General features: G+C 38.9%; 2 protein-coding genes across 5 annotated transcripts in view; one reads left to right on the top strand and one right to left on the bottom strand.

Annotated features, from left to right (window-relative positions):
• Positions 1–24,499, bottom strand: part of LOC138763549 (complement factor H-like) — a 613,078-nt gene that overhangs the window by 372,629 nt on the left and 215,950 nt on the right. The window lies entirely within an intron of this gene.
• Positions 1–24,499, top strand: part of aspm (assembly factor for spindle microtubules) — a 100,111-nt gene that overhangs the window by 56,101 nt on the left and 19,511 nt on the right. For all 4 annotated transcript variants that reach the window (XM_069937851.1, XM_069937850.1, XM_069937849.1 and 1 more), the window contains 6 exons: positions 4,008–4,202; positions 4,755–8,855; positions 9,456–9,605; positions 12,297–12,463; positions 17,660–17,819; positions 19,392–19,601. In XM_069937851.1, coding sequence (XP_069793952.1) covers positions 4,008–4,202; positions 4,755–8,855; positions 9,456–9,605; positions 12,297–12,463; positions 17,660–17,819; positions 19,392–19,601 — 4,983 coding nt within the window. The remainder of the gene's footprint in view (positions 1–4,007; positions 4,203–4,754; positions 8,856–9,455; positions 9,606–12,296; positions 12,464–17,659; positions 17,820–19,391; positions 19,602–24,499) is intronic.

The following is a 24,499-nucleotide window of genomic DNA, read 5'->3' as shown; positions in this document are numbered from 1 at the left end:
ACACTTCCCCCCAAGGGTTCCAGATAAAGGACCGTGTACCTGTACACCCTTCCTCAAGTAAGGAGACCAGAACTGTACACCGTACTCCAGATGCAGCCTCACCAGTACCTCAGCATAACCTCTCATTTCGTGAAATCAATCCCTCTTGCAATGAAAGCAAACATTCCATTTGCCTCTTGATAGCCTGTGGCACCTGCAAACCAACCTTTTGTGATCATGCACAAACATTCCCAAATTCTTCTGCTTGGAAACATGCTGCAATCATTGATAGAAGGCCCTGGACCCGAACCATTGAGTCTGTTTCCATCTCCACAGATGTTGCCGAGCCTACTGAGTTTCTCCAGCATTATCTGTTCTCATTTCAGATCAACATCATCTTCAGTTTTAATAATTTTCAAATGCAAAATGATTCCACTAATCTTGCCTTTGACCCTTCCCTGAACTAAAGTCCTCTTATCTCGATCATCTTTGAATGTGCCCATTACAATCACTGGGTGGCTGAAGATTGTTTCTCTTACTTGCCTACCCTACCATAGCCTCAATGGCTAAACTTGTCTGATAAACTGTATAAAATGAAGGGAGGAAGGTTTAGTGGAGACATTAGGGGTAAGATTTTTTTTAAACAGAGTTATGGGTGCCTGGAATGTATTGACGGGTGATATAACCATAAAACTATATAACAATAACAGCATAGCAACAGGCTAGTTCAGTGCTTCTAGACCACGTTGATCAACTTCTTCCACCTTGTCCTATTGACCCGCACCCAACCATTAACCCTCCACACCTCTTGTCCATGTACCTATTCAAATTTTCCTTAAATATTAAAATTGAACAAACATCTATAACTTTGGCCAGATGCACATTCAACACTCTCACCACCCTTTAAAGAAATATCCCCCTCATGTTTTCCCTAAACTTTTCCCCCTTCAATCTCAATCCATGTCCTCTTGTTTGAGTTTTCCCCAATCTCAATGGAAAACACCTGTCCATGTTGACTCTATTTGTCCTCCTCATCCTCATAAGTATAAATACCTCTATCACATCACCCCTCAATCCTCTACGCTCCAGGGAATAAAGTCCCAGCCTGCTCAACCTTTCCCTGTAACTCAAACCCTGAAACCAGGCAACATTCTTATAAATCTCCTCTGCACTCTCTCTATTCAATTTATATCCTTCCTTTAATTCGGTGACTAAAACTGCACACAATATTCCAAATTTGGCCTCACCAATTGCTTATACAACTTCAACATGACATCCAACTCCTGTATTAAATACTCTGATTTATAAAGGCCAACATACCAAATGCTTTCTTCCCTACCCTATCTCCACTTTCAGGGAATTATGTGATGGTGGAGGCTGGAATATCGATGAAAGACAGGCATATCGATGAAAGCAAAATAAAAGGTTACCAGTTTGGGAGGGTTTCTTTATATTTTGTTGCTAGGTAAAATATATAGGGGTTGGCACAATATTGTGGGTCATTGTTCTAGAATGTTCTATGTTCAGTCACTTGGGGCTACTCAAGAAGCCAGAATTTAAGCAACCTAATTATCTTTGGAAAAAGTATTTGGTCTAGAGAATATTAGAGAAATTTATAAAACTATGGGGAATAAATAAAATATAATAGCTGTGACTTTTTTCCCTAGAGCAAGTAAATCTAAAATTGGATGGTCCAGGCCCTAAGAAGGAAAGTTTTAACAGTTGGTGGTATATGGAATATGAAGGACTGGCAGTTGGGGCAATTATGTTCAAAACACAGTTAGATAGTGTTAGGTCTGCTTTGTTCATGAATGAGTGAGTCAGACACCAGACTGAGTCGAAATCAAGGTTCTTTGTTCTTTATTACCGGATTGTAACACTTGCAGCTAACAGTGTTAGTTGGAGAAGGCGCATTCTGCCGTTATCAGCAAGTGGTGTTTTTTTTATACCTCAGGATACGTACTTAGTAAATTATCATACCATTACATTGTCCAATGAATAAACTGTTGCTATCCTTCTCTGTTAGTCTGCTGCACATCATTCTTGTTAGTGCAAAGCTTATCTTGAGTGTACAAGGTCACATCTGCATTCTGTTACTCCTTAGTACTGGGTGACTCCTTCTCTGGTCCCATCTCATGATGTTTTTACCTTACAATAGATGCATGAGTTTTTAGAGGGATATGGGCTGAAGATAAGGGTCCTTCAACTTTGTCACTTGTTGAAATAACAGCTTAAGGATGAGAAATAAGATGCCTCCGATGGATCCTCAGAATGCTGAAAAAAAAAGCATTTGGGGATCATGAAGGGGTGATTGTAAAGCTAATTAGATTGCAATTGAACTGAGCAAATCATATGCCATCCATTTTGAAGTTGGGAAAAGGCATTGGAAGTCAGCATGCCCAGCACTGCTGAAGACTGCAAACGTCAAGGAGAGATCTGTTAAGTTTTTAAATGTGGATAATTTTCAATGGTGTGGCAAGGAATTGAACACAGACTTCATCCTACCCAAAGTAGGATGTCAATACTTTTGTGAGATGACAGGCCCTATGTTTGCTGTCCAACCTGAGGAAAGTTAATGGAATAGAAATATAAACTCTTGCAATAACTGTCTGAGTCTTTTCATGAGAATATGCCTTGAGTACAGGCCTGGTCTCATTATTTGGAATTTATGACTGATTCAGAGAATGGAAGTTGTCTTATGAAGACAGATTGAGTACTTGGAATTTTGTCTTTGGAATTTAGTGGATGGAGGTTGATACCATCGAAACAAATTCTGGAGGGACATGACAAGTAAATGGTATGAAAATCTTGATGGGAAAATCTGGAACATGTAGTGGGAGGGTAATGTTTCATTTCTAGTTTCTAAACAGCCAGTTGCTTGAGATTGAAAATCATAATTTTTTCACACTGCGATTTGTTGTGATGGTTAGGAGTTGGAATTCTGCATTTAGCTATCAAGATTAAATTATTTGGCGTATTCAAAGGCAAGATGTGTTGTTGGACAACTTTGGGTGGAAAACTGCTGCAAAGGACCAATCAGTCATGATTCCATTGGATGGCTGGACAAGCTTTGAGGTGTGTAGTTCATTGCCTCTTGTTAATATTCTTTTGATGAAAACGATAAACATTGCTTGTGCATAAACTATGATTAGCTGTGCAAAATTCAATGGAGAAACTAGGAAACAAAAGCACTATGGTATGAAGAGTTCCTCACTTAATGCAATCCTGCATTGATAGGGCCTCACTGGTTTTGTAGATCAGACAGAGTTCACAATTGCACTTTCCCTGAGATATATAATTTTTTTTAAATTTTCCATTGCAAGACTAAATTAGTGGTTCTCAATCTTTTTCTTTCCACTCACATACCACTTTAAGTATTCCCTATGTCATCAGTGCTCTGTGATTAGTAAAAGATTGCTTAAGGTGGGATGTGAGTGGGAAGAAAAAGTTTGAAAACCACTCTTAATTGTACCTAATTGACTCGTTATGTGCACGGTTTCATAACTCCAAAGGAAATGGGCCAATGACAATTTTTCTCAAGAAAAATATTTCAGTAACAGTTGGGTCCAGAGCAGTGATTCTCAACCTTCCCTTCCCACTCACATCCCACCTTAAGCAATCCCTTACTAATTACAGAGCACCGATGGCTTCGGGATTAGTTAAAGTGAGATGTGGGTGGAAAGAAAAAGGTTGAGAACCAATGGACTAAATGTTAAAAAGCTTCCTCTGACTTTTCCATCCCCATTTTTGAAAATAAAATTGGCAGCAGAGAAAGCAACTGAGCCGTTATCAGCTTTCCACATCTCATGTTCTCTTGGGTAGTTATCTTTTGCAGAAAAGAAGTTGTGGTCTACAAAATGCAAAGTAAAAGGTGTTTTTTTTTTAAACTATTGTCTTCCTAAGTGTTGTAAATATTATTCTTTATACTCTTGTATGCTGTTCATTTTTGTTAAAATATTTCCAGGTATTCTTAAATTTGAGACTATACGGGTTACTCTTTTAAATTTGATAATTGTCTTGCATTGTAGGAGAAAAACCGAGCAGCAAGTGTCATCCAAGCATCAGTGCGTAGATATTTGCATCGCCAGTGGTTCAAGAAAAGAAATATTGGTGCCATTATTATACAAACATTTTGGCGTAGCCATGTAGCAAGGCAAAAGGCAAAAGCACTGATGATGTTAAAGATCTATCAAGAGCAGAATGAAGCAGCAACACTTCTGCAGGTTTGATCATGTTGTCTTGCTGTAGTTTAGGATTTAAGTACTATGTGCCGTGTCAAATTTTGAATCAATATGTTGCTGCTTTTGCTGTCTTTCCACTTTACAAATGCTGTTATCTGAAGAACACTAATGAAAACAAAATTACTTTCAATTACTGTTTACTCGTGTATTCATCAATACCGTGTAATAGTTCCCACCCACACCCCTTTGAGATTCATAGATTGGGTTAATGATCAGATTTTTTATGATTGCATGATGGGTAAGGTTTGGCATACAACGCTGTTGAACTGGAATGCCAAAATAACTTTAGGAAGATCATTGAAATTATGTTAACTTTGGATGCAAATGTTCTGTTTTCCAGCCAATGCTTCATTTTGGGGGGGGGAGAATTTTGAAGAGCTAATTTCAACCCTAATAATCCATTCAATGTGAAAATGCACATTAATCACAGAGTATGTTATTTTAATGCAATTCTAATTGATAACGGTGATATTTTCCTATTTACCTTTGCATATGAATTTTATTCATGTAATGTTTCCTTAATTTCATTTGCAGGCTTTCTGGAGAGGATACATTGTTAGAAGGCACTTTCAGAAACTTCGTCAGTATTCTATTTTCATGCAAAGTCGCATAAGGATGAAAATTGCAGTTGTGTCCTTTAAACGTATTATATTGGCTGCTGTTACCATTCAAAGGCATTTCAAAGCACATCTTCTGCGTTTATCTGAGCAAAGAAATTATTTGAAATTGAAGGCTTCGGTTCTTATAATACAGTTTGCATTTAGAAGGTGGCGAGCTTGCAAAGTTGAAAAGCAGACCAAGGCAATAATTGTACTGCAGAAATATCTAAGGGGTTTTCTCTCCCGACGCAAATACAAATGGATCCAACACTCCATATGCTTGATACAAGCACATGCTAAAGGATTTCTCATAAGAACTGAAATGTGCAGGAGAAAAAATGCTGCTATAACACTAAATAAGTATATAAAGGCTTATATGATAGCAAAGCATGAATATAATTCTTATCAGAGACTCAAATGGGCTGCAAGAGTAATTCAAGCTGCTTACCTTCGCTTAAAAGCAAGAAAACTTTATCATCTATCTAAGTCAGCTAGACTAATCCAATCAACTTTTAGGATGCACAAGCAACGAAAAAAGTTTATTGCTGTCCGGAAAGCTGTTATTGTCATACAAACTGTATTAAGAACGCACTTGGCTCACAATAGATTCCTACGTTGTCGGCATGCAGCAATTACCTTACAAAGGCATTTCAGAGCTAAACAGCAGGGGAGGAAAGAGATGCAGCACCTCCTTAAACTTAGACAAGTCGTGATAAAAATCCAAGTGACTTTTCGGAAACGCCAAGCACGAAAAGAGATTAGAAAAAATCAAGCTGCAGTTACAATACAACGTTGGTACCGAATGCACAGAGGAAAACAAAAATATCAAAATACAAAAAAATGCTGCATCAGAATCCAATCGTGGTATCGCTGTTGTAAGGCTCAACGTGCTTTTCATTCAAAGAAAAAAGCAGCATTAGTTATCCAAAAATATCACCGAGCTTGCCGGAGCAGTAAAGCTCAGCGTGAAAAGTATCTACGAATGCTCAAGGCAACAATAACTATACAGGCTTACTTTCGTGGCATGACTATTCGTCAGCTTGCCAGAAAAATGAAAGCTGCATGTGTCATTCAATCGTATTGGAAAATGAGGAAAGAGCGGTTGAAGTTTTTCTGTTATAAACAATGTGCTGTTACACTGCAGTCCCATGTGAGAAGATCTCGTGCTCAAAAAAGATATCATTCAGTGAAATTTGCAATTTGTTTATTACAGTCCCATTTCAGAGCTATTTTGGCTCAAAAGAAAGCACAAGCTGAATATAGAGCACTAAGATCTTCAGCCATCATTTTGCAGTCCGCTTACAGGCGGTTACAAACGAGAAGACAAATTTTACTGTTCCAGTCGGTTGTGAAGATTCAGTCTGCCTTTCGTGCGTATGTTTCACGAAAGAAATTCATGCAAACTAAGAAAGCAGCAGTCAAAATTCAGGCCTTTATAAAAATGATTCAAGCACAGAAATGTTACAGATCCCTTAAAAAAGCTGCACTGTATATCCAGAGGCGTTACCGGGCGAACAAGCTTTGTTTAGAAAAGCGAAAAGAATATCTGAGAAAAAAGAAAGCATGTATATATCTTCAGTCAGCTGTGAGACAGCACCTAGCTCAAAAGAGGTTGTATTTGTGCCAACAGGCTGCAATTAAAATTCAATCAAAGTTTAGAATGTACAGACAAAAGAGTCAATACCTTAAGATTCATTTGGCTGTGGTCACAATTCAAAGAGGATTCCATGCCTATCAAGAAGGAATGTGTCAAAGACAGAACTTTCTAAAAACCAAAGAAGCAGTTACGTGCTTGCAAGCAGTATACCGAGGTTATATTGTACGCAAAAAGATAAAGCATCAACATAATGCAGCTAGCAAAATCCAGGCAGCTTTTAGAGGGCATGCTTTGAGGATGAAGTACTTGGCAATGCAAAAAGCTGCTATTGTCATCCAAAATTGGTACAGGAATTGCATAGCTGAGCAACAGCAGCGACTTAAAGCTTGCATTGTAATACAATCTTATTTCAGAATGCAGAGAATATGTGCAGAATTTAAAACTCGGAGACGAGCAGCAAGGATAATACAAGAATACTTTAGGGCTCATATCCAAAGGAACTGTCAACGTCAAAAATACCAAAATATGAAGGCTGCGGTTAAAGTGTTGCAATCTGCATTTTTTTCCATGAAATCCAGAAAAAGGCTGAAACAAATGCACAAAGCTGCAACTATTATCCAAAGAGCAACTAAATCTTTCTTGGCGAAGAAGCGTTACGTTACTCTTAAAGCGGCTTCAATTGTATTGCAACAACAATTTAGAAATTTGCTGCTGACTAGAAAGGAGCGAGAAATTTATCTATCTATTCGTAGAGCAACCTTGTGCATACAAGCTGCCTACAGGAGTATGAAAGTACGAAAATTGATTCGGCGCAAGCACAAGGCAGCAACAGTGATACAAGCAGCATTTAAAATGCACAGGGTATATCTTCCATACAGAGCAATGAAATTAGCAGCTATAGTAATTCAAAAGCACTATAAAGCATACATTCAAAGGAAGACTGATCGTACTAATTATGTAAAAATCCACAATAGTGTTTTGCTGCTTCAGGCCTACTACCAAGGAATGATAGTTCGAAAGCATTTGAGGAACATGCACAAATCTGCCAGAATCATACAGACATACTATGGAATGTATAAACAGCACCAACATTTCAAGAAGCTACGATGGGCAGCAACTGTAATTCAACAACGATACCGAGCTTCTCAGATAAGAAATGTCCATGTGAGACAGTATAATGTTCTGAAAAAAGCAACAGTTTGCATTCAGGCTGCTTTCCGTGGAATGAAATCAAGGCAACAGATGCAAAGAGTTCATCTATCTGCAACAGTTATTCAAAGAAGATTCAGAGCCTATGTTGATCGGAAACAATACCTATTACTTCGAGTTTCTGCTTCCATAATCCAACAGCGGTACCGTGCACTTGTGATTGCCAGGAATCAACGGCAAATGTACACTTCCATCTGGAATGCAACTCTCTCTATACAAGCAGCGTACAGGGGAATGAAAGTCAGGCGAGAGCTCCAGCATAAGCACAAAGCAGCAATTGTGATACAAGCAACATTCAGAATGCATAGACTCAACCTTCCATACAGGGCAATGGTACTGGCAGCTAGAATAATACAAAACTATTATCGGGCACATCTTCAAAGGAAAACTGAGCAGGATAATTATGTGAAAATCCGCAACAGTGTTTTGCTGCTTCAGGCTGCCTACCGAGGAAGGATTGTTCGAGTGCATTTGAGGAACATGCACAAATCTGCCGGAATCATACAGGCATACTATAGAATGCATAAACAGTATCAATCCTTCCAAAAATTGCAATGGGCAGCAACTACCATACAACAAAGGTACAGAGCTTGTCAAAAAAGAGACTTGCATGTAAGGCACTACAATACTCTGAGAAAAGCAACAATTTCTATTCAGGCCTATTACCATGCAAAAAAAGCCAGGAAACATTTCTTGATTCAGAGGGCAGCTGCAGTAACTCTGCAAACTGCATTTCGTGCTTACAGAACAAGGGTGCTCTACAGAGCAATGCAGCTTGCAGCTATTTTGATCCAGCAATGGTACAGAGCTTGCAAAATAGGACGTTCACAGTTCGTACAATATCATACCATGAGGTATGCAGCCATTGCAATTCAGGCTGCCTACAAAGGGATGGTGATTAGACGGTGGGTTAAGCAAAAGCGGGCTGCTGTGAAAATTCAGTCAGTACTTTGTATGATTCGCCACAGGAGAGGCTTCCTGAAATTAAAATATGCAGCAATTGTTGTGCAGTCTCACTACCGTGCTTATGAAGCAAAAAAACGATACAGAGCATACATTGAAGCTGCTGTTACATTGCAAAATCGATACAGATCCTACCTCTTAATGAAAAAACAGAGAAATGCCTACTCAACGTTACGTCAGTCTATCATTTGCCTTCAAGCCAGAGTGCGAGGATTTATTGTTCACCGAAGCTATAAAAAACTTCATTGGAGTATCATGAAAATTCAGGTAATATTTTTGACTGCAGTCGGAGAATAAAATTGTTAATGGAGGAACCTTTGATTTCTTCATTAGAGTTTCACTGTCTTATAATTTGCACACTTGTAACTACTTGTGTCTGACAGATTTTTCAGACTGCTCAATACACTGATATTAAATAAATTTTAATTTATTGTTTTTAAATATAATAGTGCAACAGGTTAATTTTCCAGTTTATCCATTAAGTTCAAAGTGAGTGGGAACTGGGTCCCTGGTGAGTTGAAAGAGGAGTGAGTCAGATGCCAAACTGTTGTGGCTTTCAACAGCTTTACTGTGTGCCTCATCTCTCCATTTTTTCAGTCACCTCTCAGCACGTGCATGCATGTCTTCTTGTACTTGTTGTTTCATGTGATCTGGAAAATTAATGTTGTAAAAAGAGCGCATGAAGCATCAGAGAACAACATTCTTACAACTTTCTCCATTTTATGATTAACAAAATGTAATGAAGGAGGAGTAAGTGTGTTCTCCGAATAAATACAAATTAATCTGGAATATTTCAAATGTTATCTCAGCAAAATCTCTTTATTTTTCAGTAGTTGACTTCATATTTGTATTTAACAATTTGTGCAGGCCTGTTACCGTGGAAAGAAACAGAGACAAGTATTCCTTCTCTACAAGGAAGCTGCATGTGTGATACAGAAACATTACCGAGCTTATTGTCAAAGAAAAGTTGACCGAGAAAAGTACATTAAAATGAAATGTGCTGTTGTCATCGTACAGGTATTTCCTATTCATGAAGCTGTGCTTCTCCAGATCTTGTTTTGCATTCCCCTATAATTCATATAATAGGCTATCACCTACAGTGCCCTCGATAATGTTTGTGTTAAAGTTAAAATCTTTAGTTATAATGTATATACTTGGTAAAGTTAGTTATATAGTTAAAATATTGTATATGTATTCTCAGTAAGTTAATTGTGGGCTGGTACAGAGTCACACACAGGTCACATCACATTTGCAGAACACCATTGCAATAAGAGAAAGAGTTCAGTTGGAGTTGACTCGTCTGGGAAAAACAAAGCCATAAAACTTAAAAAGTGTTCCTAATTGAAACCCAAGTACTAGGCATGGTTCGTAAAAGCATGTTTTATGTACAATCAGCATTATGCTGGCAGCTGTTTCAAACCTCAGGTATCATTTGGAATGACCTGTGTAGACTTTTCAGAACCAAACCACTTAAACCTCTTGAACAGAGATGAGGTTGTTATGGATATGGAGTGGTTTTGAAGAAGCCCAGGAGGTTCTGCAAAAATGAAATTAAAACTGGTGATGACATGTCACATGATGTCAGATAACTGTATTCTGAAGGCATAGAGTCATTTTGAATCAGAAGACTGAAGAAATATCTGGTATCTTGGAAAGGCAAGATTGGAGCAATAATCTTCAGAAAGAGAAAGGAATGCTGTTCTGTATCGTAATATCCTTCTCATAGGAAATACACAGCATAAGTGAATTGTTTGATTACAATTTAAAAACAGTGAAGCACAGGGGGAAATAAAGGTTTAAAAAAAAAGGTACCTTTGTCCCAAGCTTTATGGAGGGCACTGTTGGTTTCTCATAAATTATCCAAGAGATAATAATTAAAATGGTTTTTTTTTGTTTGCTCTTGACATAAAATCTCTTCTCTAATGTTCTTGTGTTTTGCATGTCCTTGATCTTTAAGTATAATGACTCAAATGTGTTTTAAGTAGGTCTACCAATCAAATGTTGGTTCATCTTGTGAACTCTGTTATCATAACACAACTCATGCCGAAAGTATGAAGCAAGTTTTCACTTGAAAGTGATAGAAATGGCCAAGAGAACCAACAACTGCTCTGTTGCAAGAAAATTTGATGTATATGAGAAGTTGGTTAGAGATTGGAGGGAGAAAGAAGAGACTTTAAGAAAAACACCAAGAAAACAATGTTTGTTGACTATAGGAATTACTTGTTGGCTAGAGTTGGAAAACCACGTTGCAGAATGGGCATGTGAACAGAGGCAAGATTGCTACATAGTCATCCTAAATAAAATAAGAACATTTGCACTGCAGTGGGCAAAGTCATACCCAGACCTAAGTAAAGATTTTGTGGCTACAGTAGGCTGGTACAACTGTTTCATGAACAGGAAAAACCTGGTATCATGAGGAAAAAAAAACCCAAAAACTGCACAGAAACTACCAAAAGATCCAAGTTTTCACCAGTTTATTATACGTAACTGGCAGAAACACTAGTTTGCATTGGCAAATATCAGAAACATGGACAAAACCCCTATGAATTTCAACATGATAGGTAATAGAATAGTGAAATAGAAAAGTAGAGGCCATGAAAGGACCAGGTTTACTGTGGTGTTATTGTGCATGGCCAACAGGACTAAGTTAAAATCCATGATAATCTTAAAACACAAAATTCAAGCTAAAGTAAATTATCTTGTGGGTATTTTTGTACATTTTCATGAAAAACGATGGATGGAAGAAAATGGTGCAAAACTATGGATATAGTGTGGAACAGCCAGCCAAGCCAGGTGATTTATGCAAGTAACAGAGTTTTGTAGCTACTTAACTGAGAAGACTAAAAGTGGATTAGCATTACGTGATATTTACATGATGGTAATCCCAGGTTTGACATCTATATTGCAACTTCTCGAAGTCTGCTTGAACAAGCCATTCAAAGACCATGTGCGTGAGGAATGGAATGCATGGATGTCAGGTGCAGAAAAGTCATTTACAAATGGTGGGGCAATGCATTCTGCATTGCTTGATGTCCTGTGTAACTTTGTGCTCAAGACATGGGATAAAGTTAAAGTAGACAGATAAAATCATTTAAAAAGTACAGTATCTCTTGTGCAATTGAAGATGATTTGTTATGGGACACTAATGACGAAGCTGAAACCGCCTCATCAGATACAGACTGGGACCCATATGATGACTTTAAACAGTGAGAGTGTGGATGTGCTTGATTCCATCTTTGCCTCAGACGATGAGAGCGAGAGTGATTTTGAAAGGTTCTAATTATGTTGCCCTCAATGAAAATTTGTGGCAGTCATGATTTTCAAGGGACGAATTATACACCAAATCTGCTTTTCAACTTGTACCCCGAATCAGTTTTTTCATGATTCAATGTATGCCGGATCAACATGGATTGGATTTTGAGCTGAATTTAAGATCTCAAAAGTATATCAGGTGTACAAATCGACCCCATTTTTTTGGGTTTCGTGATTCTACTTATATGCCAAAGTATATGGTATATTATTTTGTCTTGCTGATTTCATTAAACTTTGTAGCATACCTATTTTGCTTCATATTTACTTACAAGAATTTTCTCATGTGTAAGTGCTGCTTCTATGGTTGAAATTAATCATTTGTTTTTCTTAAACTTTTCCTTTTCATAAATATTCAACCTGTTGTCAGCAAAAATGTATATATTAATTTTATTTCAGACTTTATTTCGCCAATACCAAGCGAGGCAACGAGTTAGAAAAACAACAGCTGCACAAAAAATTCAGGCATGGTTTAAAAGTCAAGTTTTACGTGGACAGTACAAGAACTTTCTTGCTACAGTTATATTCATCCAAAGGCATTACAGGGCAAAACAGGATAGATCCAGGTAACTTTTTAAATCAAGGGAGAGGTATATTCTTAGATTTTAGACTTTAAAATGAGATACTGATCATATGCATATCTTTCATAGACCTGAAATATTGTTTTTCTCCCCAAAGATACTGCTGAGCAACTCCAGCAATTTATTTTTATTCGAATTCTAACTTCACAGGTTTTGCCTGTTTTTGACAACTGTGAAAGATTTGTGTGCCATTCCTCTAGTATATTTTGTATTAACTATGCTTTCCTTACCTTTTATGAGTTCGTCTCTTTGGCTTGGCTTTGCAGACGAAGATTTATGGAGTGGTAATGTCCACGTCAGCTGCAGCCTCGTTTGTGGCTGACAAACCTCACGGTTTGAGGTGAGATCAGCCAATTGGCGGAGGTCAATGTGGCAGGCACCAAGAAATTTCTTTAGGCAGTCCTTGTACCTCTTCTTTGGTACACCTCTGTCACGGTGGTCAGTGGAGAGCTCGCCATAGAACACAATCTTGGGAAGGCAATGGTCCTCCATTCTGGAGACATGACCTACCCAGCGCAGTTGGATCTTCAGCAGCGTGAATTCGATGCTGTCGGCCTCTGCCATCTGGAGTACTTCGATGTAGGAGATGAAGTTGCTCCAATGAATGTTGAGAATGGAGCGGAGACAACGCTGGTGGAAGTGTTCTAGGAGCCGTAGGTGATGCTGGTAGAGGACCCATGATTCGGAGCCGAACAGGAGGGTGGGTATGACAATGGCTCTGTATACGCTTATCTTTGTGAGGTTTTTCAGTTGGTTGTTTTTCCAGACTCTTTTGTGTAGTCTTCCAAAGGCGCTATTTGCCTTGGCGAGTCTGTTGTCTATCTCATTGTCGATCCTTGCATCCGATGAAATGGTGCAGCCAAGATAGGTAAACTGATTGACAGTTTTGTGTGCCCGATGGAGATGTGGGGGGTCTGGAGTCATGGTGGGGAGCTGGCTGATGGAGGGCCTCAGTTTTCTTCAGGCTGACTTCCAGGCCAAACATTTTGGCAGTTACCGCAAAACAGGACGTCAAGCGCTGAAGAGCTGGCTCTGAATGGGCAACTAAAGCGGCATCGTCTGCAAAGAGTTCACGGACAAGTTGCTCTTGTGTCTTGGTGTGAGCTTCCAGGCGCCTCAGATCGAAGAGACTGCCATCCGTGCGGTACCGGATGTAAACAGCGTCTTCATTTTTGAGATCTTTCATGGCTTGTTTAAGCATCATGCTGAAGAAGATTGAAAAGAGAGTTGGTGCGAGAACGGAGCCTTGCTTCACGCCATTGTTAATGGAGAAGGGTTCAGAGAGCTCATTGCTGTATCTGACCCGACCTTGTTGGTTTTCGTGCAGTTGGATAACCATGTTGAGGAACTTTGGGGGGCATCCGAGGTGCTCTAGTATTTGCTAAAACCCTTTTCTGCTCACGGTGTCGAAGGCTTTGGTGAGGTCGACAAAGGTGATGTAGAGTCCTTTGTTTTGTTCTCTGCACTTTTCTTGGAGCTGTCTGAGGGCAAAGACCATGTCAGTAGTTCCTCTGTTTGCGCGAAAGCCGCACTGTGATTCTGGGAGAACATTTTCGGCGACACTAGGTATTATTCTATTTAGGAGAATCCTAGCGAAGATTTTGCCTGCAATGGAGAGCAGCGTGATTCCCCTGTAGTTTGAGCAGTCTGATTTCTCGCCCTTGTTTTATGAGTAATAAAGAAGTAAATGGCAGTTTTGTATCCCTTACAAAACCCAAGGATCTCTATTCAATATAAGTAGTTTACCCATTTTAAACTATGCCAGGCTTGTTCAAGTGTATGCAAGAATGTGACCTAAATTAATGTCAAGGATAACTTAAAAATTACTTTGCCTACAATGATTTATTCTGCTGTTGGCCCAATTACACTTGATCTGTAGCAATAGTATGAGATCGATAAAGCGTTCGCTATCACTGAAATTGGACCTCTTTCACTGATCAGTTTTGGGTGATAAAACATTTGATTCAATAAATCAATGTATCACATCGTTTTTACTCAACATGCTTGTTATTAGATGTAACTACTGCTAAGGATTATTCAGGAGTTGAGTTATAGAATTATCTGGATATAGCAAGCATTAATTCAAACCATTCTTCAAAGAGAGGAAACAAAATACATGTCACCATCAAATCCAGTCATTGGGAATGGGACATTCTGATTCTGTACTATTGTAACGAGGCAGGGGTTTACAGATTAGATTGTAACATGGGTTCCACCTGCCAAATTGCAGGTTTTCTACCCATGTACAGGCCAATTAGTTTTTAGAATTAAAAAAAAACTGCACAAGTCGAAAAACCACTTCGGAAGTGGATTGCTGACCTGTGTACATGCACCATGGAGCTGCTGCTGGTCAATTAGTATGCGATCATTGCTCCCGGGTAGGAACTGACATCAGCACCCATGTGCAATGACTTTCTTCCTTACTATAATTCCTCATGTTGCTGGAACGCCAGAGCAGTATTATTTCTGCTCCAACTCTGTTCCTTGCCAGCCCTCTCTGCTCCCTGCCGGCCCAACAGTGTTCCGACTCCACAGCACCCCTCCGCCCCACCCTGATTCTGTGCCCACACCAACTACTTACCTTTTGTTAACAGGATTCCCTGCAGGGTCTCCAGCGATGCAGTGAGTACATGACACGTCACTCACTATGTCACCGAAGGGTTGGAAGTGCCCTTAAATTGCCCAGTTGCTGATTGACCAGGCAGTTTATGGTCCAGTGTGTAAAGGGCTGCAGGGGCCCACTACAGATAGGATACACGGGTCCTGAACAGCCACAGTTTGTAAATGCCTAATGAATATTCATGTTAATCATCCTTAATTGAGATTTGTTAGGTAATTAAATATATTTATTGGGTGAGGGATGTTGAATTATCGCATCATTAAAGACTCCTTGCCACGTAAGGAGTTCAGAAGGTGACTGTTTTACCATATAATACTCTAGGTTGTTTATATCCAGGGAGCCACTTGTCACAGCTGTGATCTATTTTGTGTTTTGTGCCCAGAATCCATGCTGTCTGTAAGGGGTTTGAACGTTCTACCCTTGGTTTCCAATGGGTGCTCCGGTTTCCTCTCACTCATCAAGACGTATCAGGAGTTGCAGAGTAATTGGGCAGCACAGACTTGTGGGCTGAATGGGCCTGTTATTGCATTGTATGTCTAAATTTAAATTAAAAAATGTAATTTAACCATCAGACCAGCCACTGGGGTTTGAATATCTCTAATGCTTTTTACCATTTGAGCCCTACTCATAGAAAGTGTGTAACTTTGTAAAGTTACTTGTCTGTACTCAGCGTTAAAGTTAAGTAGGTAATTATGGCCATTGAAACTAATATGTTATAAATAAACAGGAAAGATATCAGTAAGATAGAGTGCAGATAAGATTTACTAGGATGTTGCTCGTTAAGTTACAGGGAAAGGTTAAACAGGTCAGGACTTTATTTCCTGGAGCATAGAAGATGAGGGGAGATTTGACAGAAGTACAGGTATACCCTGCATAACACGGTTTTGAAAAGCGTAGGTTTGATATAAAGCAGTTTGAAATTTCTGATCAGCAGTTTGAAATTTGTGACATTAAAGTTTTATTGTTGTGGCTATTTAAAGCACCATATAATATTTTGCAATCTTCTAGTTTAAAATATTTGAAACATAGCTGCTGAGCTGTGGAGTAGAAAGAATTAAGACGCTATTGCTGTCCCTGCTATGATTGGGCTTCCTGCATTATCACTCAGCACACTGCCTTGCACTGATGGGAATCTTTTTTTCCCATCTCTGCTCTGATGTGGCAGACCAGAGAGTTTCCAACCACTGAACAACGCCAGTTTGTATGGAGGGGAACCCCTGGAATTGGCTGTGGAATAGAGAGAGTTAAGTTACTGTGTTGAAAGTAATTACTGTCCCTGCTGTGATTGGGCTCCCTGCACTATCCCGCAGTGCTACCGATCTAACTTGGGTGAAAATCTCAAATGAGTGATTTGAAACAAATCTACATTAGACAAATATTTTCTTAAATAAACAATGTTCACTTATTGACAATATAGATCTATTGCCAAGAAAGATCAATTTTGTATGTCCCTTTTGTAGGATTGGAACGTATTACATTAAAGTGCATCGTAATAATGCTTTGAACAGTGCGGTTTTCCATAGCACTGAACTTGACTTGGAACGTATTAACCATGTTATACAGGGTGTGCCTGTATTTAAAATTATGAGGAGATAGACAGAGAAAATGTAGATAGGCTTTTTCCACTGAGGGTGGATGAGATAAAATCTAGAGGACAAGGGTTAAGAGTAAAAGGGGGAACGTGAGGGAGAAACTTCTTCACAAAGAGTGTGGTGGGAGTGTCAAACAAGCTGGCAGCTGAAGTGGTGAATGTAGGCTCAATTTTAACATTTAGGGAGAATTTGAACAGGTACGTAGATGAGAGAGGTATCAAGGGCTATGGACTGGGTGTGGGTCAGTGGGACTAGGCAAAAAAATGGTTTGGCACAGACTAGAAGGCCCAAAGTACCCTGTTTATGTGCTGTAGTGTTCTATAGAAAAACCCTGATGCACTGAGTTTGAAGACTGCTGAGATTGCCTCCAAGTCAATGCTTGCTTGTCTTGTTTAGTAAATACATTTTGCATCTTTACAATCTTCAGTCTTCACAACACCCAGGAGATGTGTTTCTAAACCTTCCTCCTCTTTATGTATTAATTTGCAGAATAATTCCTTGAGGATCAGACTACTGGTTGTTTTGTCTGTATAAATGATTGTATTTAGGCCAAACTGGTCACTGAATTGGATATTTTTAATCTGTTCATTCTTGCTTGCACTCCCAAGGCTGCAAGCTCAAATACAGGATTTTGGTGTGAACTATTTAATAGGACGAGAACATTTGTTCTGTCGCGACTTTATTTTTACCATGCTCTAACATTCAAATTCCCCCCCCCCCCAATTGCGGGCAAATTTCAAGGACATGAAATTAACTGATTTTGTATTGGAACACAGAGAAGGCAGAAGACTCGAAAAGCTACGAGTGTATAAAAGAAAAGAATTAGGAAATTAATGTTGAACAAATGAGAAGTGTATGTGAGTTGTTTTTGAGTAATATCCTTCAGATGTTGATCTTGAATGATGAGTCATTTCAACATTCAGGGTATTTTGATAAAATTAATAACGTATTTAAATTTCACAATTGTAGGTTTCTAAAGATCCAGGTGGCCACAATTGTTATTCAGCGCAGATGGAGGATGGCTATTGCTGCAAGGAAATTGGAGCAAGCAAACCTCAGAAAAGCCATGGCAGCTGTCAAAATCCAGGCCTTTTGGAAAGGATTTAAGGTCAGAAGACAAATGATCAAGGTAACCATTTCTGATACAGGGCTGTTGTCATCTTATTTTAAGCAGTTTAACACTCAATTCTATTTACATTTAAAAGTTAAGCTTTAAAACATTAAAAAATTTTGTGGAGTGTAAAAAAATAAAAAACAAACCTAGTTATAGTTTTAATCATATTGGTCAACAAAAATAGAATACCAACATTTGTGCATTTCCTGATGGTAAAAATGGACTTGTAATTTCTAATAATGTCATTAAGTTAGAAACATAGAAAACCTATAGCACAATACAGGTCTTCTGCCCACAAAGATGTGCCGAACATGTCACTACCTTAGAAATTACTAGGCTTACCCATAGCTCTCAATTTTTCTAAGCTCTATGTACCTATCCAAAAGTCTCTTAAAAGACCCTATAGTATCTCTCTCCACCACTGTTGCTGGCAGCCCATGCCACGCACTCACCACTCTCTGCATACAACTTAACCCGACATCTCTGTACCTACACTCCAGCACCTTAAACCCGTGCTCTCGTTGTGTTCAAATCCTTCACTATATTTCACCCTGCCTACAGTATGTCTGTCCCTTACTGTCCGCAAATCTCAGATCACTACTTGGTTTCATTCTGGTCTAGATCCTCCGATAAGAATGTGGTTTTATTCTTGAATCAAATCAATATGCAGGTCTAGTCAGAGCATCAATGCCTTGAACTCAGCCCCAGATGTCACCTGGATCCATAACCAAAATGCAGGCCCAAAGCAAAAGCAGTTTTAGAAAGTCATGGGGAGATTGCTCAAATCCAGAGCTCAGGTCCAAATCAAATAGATTTTGTAATCACTTCCTTTTCTTCATTCTCTCAACTCTTCATGCATTTCACTCATTCGTGCTCTATTGCTGTTGATCGCTTACACACTCGTATGTTCGCTCTTCCTCTACGCAGTGAAATTAGTGTATGGTTTCAACAATTATTGGGTCAGTATTTTCTCCTGATCTGAATAATTTCTTAAATAGAAGCACTCAGTTTATTTCAGAAAATTAAGTACATCCCTTTGTCTTAGATGAAATATAAATTCAAGATGGAATAAAAGGAGTAATATCAAATTTTGTTTGTTGTTTTCTGATTGGAAAGGTTCATTTGAAATTTAAAACCTTTTATATTCTTTCAAATGAGTTGTTGCTCTTTGTTTTGGGAAGAGCAACTTTTCCAGAGAATTGTTGGATCTGACTAGGCTTGCTTTCTCCGTGATTGTAATACTTCAGTATTTGCAACAGCTGGCATTATAACTTTCAGTCGGCAGTCCTTGCATAACCCAGTACCATTCACCCCCTTAGCCTCACTCTGGTTTGCTGATTCACCTGTTAATACATTAGTCTGTATAAGTATCTTAATTCTGTATAACTCGTTGAACTCTGAAGTGCTTGGAATTTTCCACTGCCTTCTTCATTGTGGCTGGATTACACCAACTCATCCATTCGTTTAATTTCTTATGAAAAGATCTGTGCACTTGCAAAATGTGATCCATTCATCCAATACAAGAAAATGGCAGTGCTATTTGTTAAATGCCCTACCAATATGTTTTTTTAAAAATTGGAATTGCAGAAACATGAAGCAGCTTCTCAAATTCAACATGCATTTAGAGCTAATATCCAAAGAAGGAAGTTCCTTCAGCAAAGAAAAGCTGCAGTGGTTTTACAGACACACTATCGAGCATGGCATCTTGCAAGAGCTGAAAACATGAAATACCATAAAACTAGAAAATTGGTGATTCATTTGCAGTCTGTTTGTCGTGGATGGTTGGTTCGTAAGAAGGTATGATTTTAATCACTGAAATAGATGCTTTTGGATTACAGGATTTGTTGAAACATCAATGGATTTGTGCTTCTGCAAATTCCACATTTTGTTTTCTTCTCCATGTCCATAAGACTGAAAGACGTAGGAGCAGAAATCAGCTGCCATTTCATCATGAACTGATCCATTTTCCCCACTCAGACTCACTTGCCAATCTTCTTCCCATAACCTTTGATGTCCTGGCTAATCAAGAATTTATCAACCTCTGTCTTATGGCAACAAGTTCCACAGATTTAGCACCTTCTGGCTGAAGAAATTCCTATATCTTTCTGTTCTAAGCAATCGCCCTTCAATCCTGAAGTTGTGTCCTCTTGCCCTAGACTCTCCCACCATGGGAAACAACCTTTATGCATCTACTCTGGCCACACATTTCATAATTTGAAATGTTGCGATGAGGTGCTCCTTTATTCTGCTTGGTTCCAACGAATACAGGGCGAGAGCTTTCAAACACTCCTCATATCATAACCCTTTCATTCTCAGAATCATGCTGGAGCCTCCTATGAATCCTCTCCAATGTAGTAAACAAGGAGATAAACTGCTCAGAATACTCCCAAATGAAGTCTCACCAGTGCATTGTAAAGTCTCAACATCACAGCCCTGCTGTTATGTACTGTTCCTCTTGAAATGAATGCCACCATTGCATTTTCTTTATCACCATCTCAACATGCAAGTTTACCTTCAGGCTGACCTGCATGTGAAATCCCAAGTACATGTGCGTCTGGGTGTTTTCAATTTTCTCCCCATTTTACAAACAAAATCTTCCTGTTTTCTACCAATGTTCCTGACTGGACACTTTCTGATGGTGTATTTCATTTGTCACCGCTACCTATTCTCCTCATCTGTCTAAATCCTTCTGCAGCCTCTGTTTTCTCCATACTACCTCTTTAATGTTGTTTAACATACTTCCAATCTTCATTTTTTTTTCCAAAAATCTTATGTTTTTAGTCATCTTTTGTCAGTATTTTAAAATTGTGCCAATCTTCTATCTTCCCACTAATTTTTGCTTCCTTCTATGCCATTGAGATGATTGATACATTTCTTGTATGTTATTGAGATAATTCACACAGAGCATGGGGAATTTGATTTGGGGTCATTTTTTCCCTGTATGAATTGCCATCCAAGTGCACGATGCAGGAAGCTGCCTCCTACGGCAGGGCAAGGCCAGAGGCCCACAACTCTGCTCCTCCCCATCCTCCTGGCTTCCCTCTTCCCAGTTGCTGGCGGGATTGACTGGGGTATCGAGTGGTCTAACCTCTGCGCTGCCTGGTGCTTGCCCATGGTCACTGACAGCACTGCTGCTGCCAGCTCAAGCTCTCTCCTGACTTAGTGCCTGGATGAGGTCCTCATTGGCGACCCCCTCCAGCTTCTCCTCCTCGTCTCCATCAACTTGCTTTTCCCCTTTCCCCCCACCCAATCTCTACCAGAGTGTCTGCCTTGGATAGATACCCTGCCTTTGGAGCAGGTCATGCCTCATCAGATCTCTCATGACCTAATCCAGCTTTCTGGCCTCTGCAGCAGCTCCCTGTAAAGGACCCTCATCTTTGCCTGACCCTACTACCGCACACCGCACGTAGGCTGCACTGTGCTGTGGTGGGGCTAAGCATGGAAATCCTGAATCTGGCATATGCCACTCGCTTTGTTTCTCTTCTCTCTTTGTTATGCAGCTTGATCTGGCTGCAGAAATGTGGAATGTCCTGGGGCACCTTTAGGAGCACTGGTATCTCCTCTGGCATCCCCACACGGGCCACAGGCTCTCTGTCACTCCTCCCTGGAGAGCTGGCTATGGCAGGACCACCTGGCTCCTATAATTCTTGGTGCTATGTGAATCCTGAAATTTTACCCCACAGATGCTATCGATCCAAGACTTCCTTGCTTCCTTCCCAGGAGGTACCTGAACGGGGACCCGCCTACTAAAACTCCCATTGTGAGACCCAGCTTGTACGATTACTGTCTGAGCTGCACATAATGTCAAAGAGCCACATGTGGCTTGTGAGCTGCAGTTTGGCCACCCATGCACTAGGTTTATAGTAAAAGGCATGACTCAAAAACGTGATAGGGGTTGGATTTAGTGAGCATCTTTGAAAGAGAATACAGATTTGGAGAGGGGGGGTTCCAAAAGGCAGAGCTTTGATAACTAGAATTTAAAAATTGATAAAATTTGAACCAAAGCTTAACAAGGTTTCTATGTGGGGGGCGTGGCAAGATGGCGTAAGGATCAGACGTGCCTTCCAGTCCTCTCCTGACTCTATCTTATTGTTTTGTCTAGAGATGCCCGTTAAAATTCTTTAAAAGTTTAGATAATTTCAGTGCTGTTAATTTAACTTATGATGGTACAATTTGTGGAAAAGAGCAAAAGAAAACGACAACAGATCATCAAAAGACTACATTTTCCAAAAGTTCAAGTTTTGGAGCCTACCTACAGGAAAGACACCGGGACTCAGCGTGAAATGGATCCCAGGAGAGAGGTACAGTGTTCGGATGTAGAGCTCTATGTTACATCGGTAGAGCCCCCTAAAGAGGGCGCCAAACAGCCTTTAGAACAAAGAGTTACTCAAAGGCATTTGTCAACTGTAGAAGTGGCGCTGCAAACTGCATCTTTTGAAATAGAAGAACCTATAACTGGGAGAACTTAATACATTATGGACTGGGGAAAACCCCGGCCAGCATCCTCCAGTCATTGCTGGAGAGGCTGTGGCTGGGGTTTCCACACGCAGTCATTCTATAAGGAAGGCAACCAGAATGAAGGAAGGTACAGAAGATCCTTTGGTTATGCAGAAGAAGCAGGAATCTGTTGAGCCAAAATCTCTTCCAATTGAAAAGATTTTTGTGAATCTTGAATCTAAATTATCTTATACAATGCAGGGATTATCCAAGATTATGACTGAACTTGGTACTAGGTTTAATACTCTGGTGAAAATACATTCTCAACAGATGGCTGAGTTTGGAGCTTTTAAGCTTGAAGTGAGAGATAAATTTAATTCGTGTGAAGAAGATATAGACGAAATACAGGATCAAGTTTTTGATGTGACCAAAATGGTCGAAGGCTTACAAACTCAAAATAAAAATTTGATGAAAAAGATTGATTATTTGGAAAACCAATCCAGACGGAACAATATAAAGATTATTGATTTGCCGGAAGGTATGGAGGGACCAGACCCAAGAAAATTTTTTACTGAATGGATTCCGCAGGTGCTGGGTCAAGAACATTTCCCGGAAGGTATAATACAGGAACGTGCTCACAGAGCCTTGCGTAGAAGATCTATTTCAGGTCAAAGTCCAAGATCTGTTTTGGTTCGTTGCTTGAATTATTACGACAGAGAAATAATTTTACGAGTGGCTATTAGAAATGCACAACAGAGAAAATCATTCTTGATGATTCAAAATAATCGAGTTTTCTTCTATGCGGATTTGAGTCAAGAAGTTATGTTCCAACGACGGGAATTCAATCCTGCTAAAGAGTTGTTGTGGAAGAAAGATTACAAGGCAACCTTTAGATATCCAGCTGTTTTGAAGGTTTTCCAAGATGGTTGCCAACCAAATTTCTTTGATTCTCCAAAGGAAGCTATAGCATTTGCTCAAGAGCTGTCAATTACTCAGTTTCAACAGAGACATAGTCCGCTGCGATCTCTAAGGAGACAAGAGATGGAAGAAAAGAGCCGTGCTCCAAGAAGGAATGGTTGTAATGGTGACTCGGCAGTTGGAGCTGATTAAAAGAAGAGTTGTCCTTTTTTTTTTCTAATTTTTTTTTAAAAAAGGGATATTAAATAATGATGATGTTAGTTTAAGATGAAGTGAGAGTTGGGGGAGAGAACTGGATAGGCACTATTTCCTGAAAGTCATCTGCTACGTGTGAGTTATCTCACACCCATTTTTTTGGGGGGGAGTTACCGCATTGCGCGGTTTAGACGGGAGGGGGTATTTTTAACCTCCTACCCGTTTTTTTTTCCTTTTTTTTTTGTATTATTAGATTAAAGAGTGAAGGGGTTTTTTTGTTTAAATATAAAAAAAAAGCATAAGAAAGTACTTGATTGTTTAAAAAACTAAAAACTGATGTGGTTTTTTTGTAAAGTTTATTCAGTAAATAAGGAATATTTGAAATTTAAATGTGAATGGGATGGATAAGTTTTTTATATTTCTTTAACTTTAAGGTGAAAGGAGTGGTAATTCTGGTGTATATTATTTTGCTATTTTAGTTATAGAACGAAGGGAATAATGGTGAAAGTTATAAATTGAATTGTACAATTCTTAATGAGGCTTGAATTTTGTTTGTGGTTTATGCTCCATTTGTTGAAGATATAGATTTCGTTGTAGATGTGTTTTTATTATTTGGATATCTGAATTTTAACGTAATGATTGGGGATATTTAAATGTGGTATTGGAGCTTTTATTGGATAACTATTCAAGAGTAAAAGGGAAAAATGGTGGAAGAGTACTAAAATTGAATTGTACAATGCTTAATGAGGTTTGAATTTTGTTTTAAGATGGTGGTTTATGTGACTAATATGATGATAGATGTGAAGTTAGTTGATATTTGGTGAAGGTTTATCTCTATAGAGAAAGTTTTTTTTTCATCTTTTTCTTCCATGCTACAATTTTTTTTTTAAGAATTGATTATTGTTTAAGAATTTTTGATAGATAATGTTACTAACTACTAATTTTTTATATTAAGTTTGAGTTAAATATATGTTTCATCTGAACTCCATTTATTAAATATATGCATTTAAGTTTGATTTAAATATGTTTTTTTAAGTCTGATATCTTAGTATTAATTACTTTTCTTTTTGTTAGTATTTTAATCGGTTATGTTTTTGTTTTTTTGTAAGTGGGTTTTTCTTTTTCTCACATATTATTAACTTTAT

The sequence above is a fragment of the Narcine bancroftii genome, chromosome 5, assembly GCF_036971445.1.
Source record: "Narcine bancroftii isolate sNarBan1 chromosome 5, sNarBan1.hap1, whole genome shotgun sequence".
Classification (NCBI taxonomy): domain Eukaryota; kingdom Metazoa; phylum Chordata; class Chondrichthyes; order Torpediniformes; family Narcinidae; genus Narcine; species Narcine bancroftii.
The sequence above is the reverse complement of the archived record's forward strand: the minus strand, read 5'-3'. Positions and strand labels throughout refer to the sequence as shown.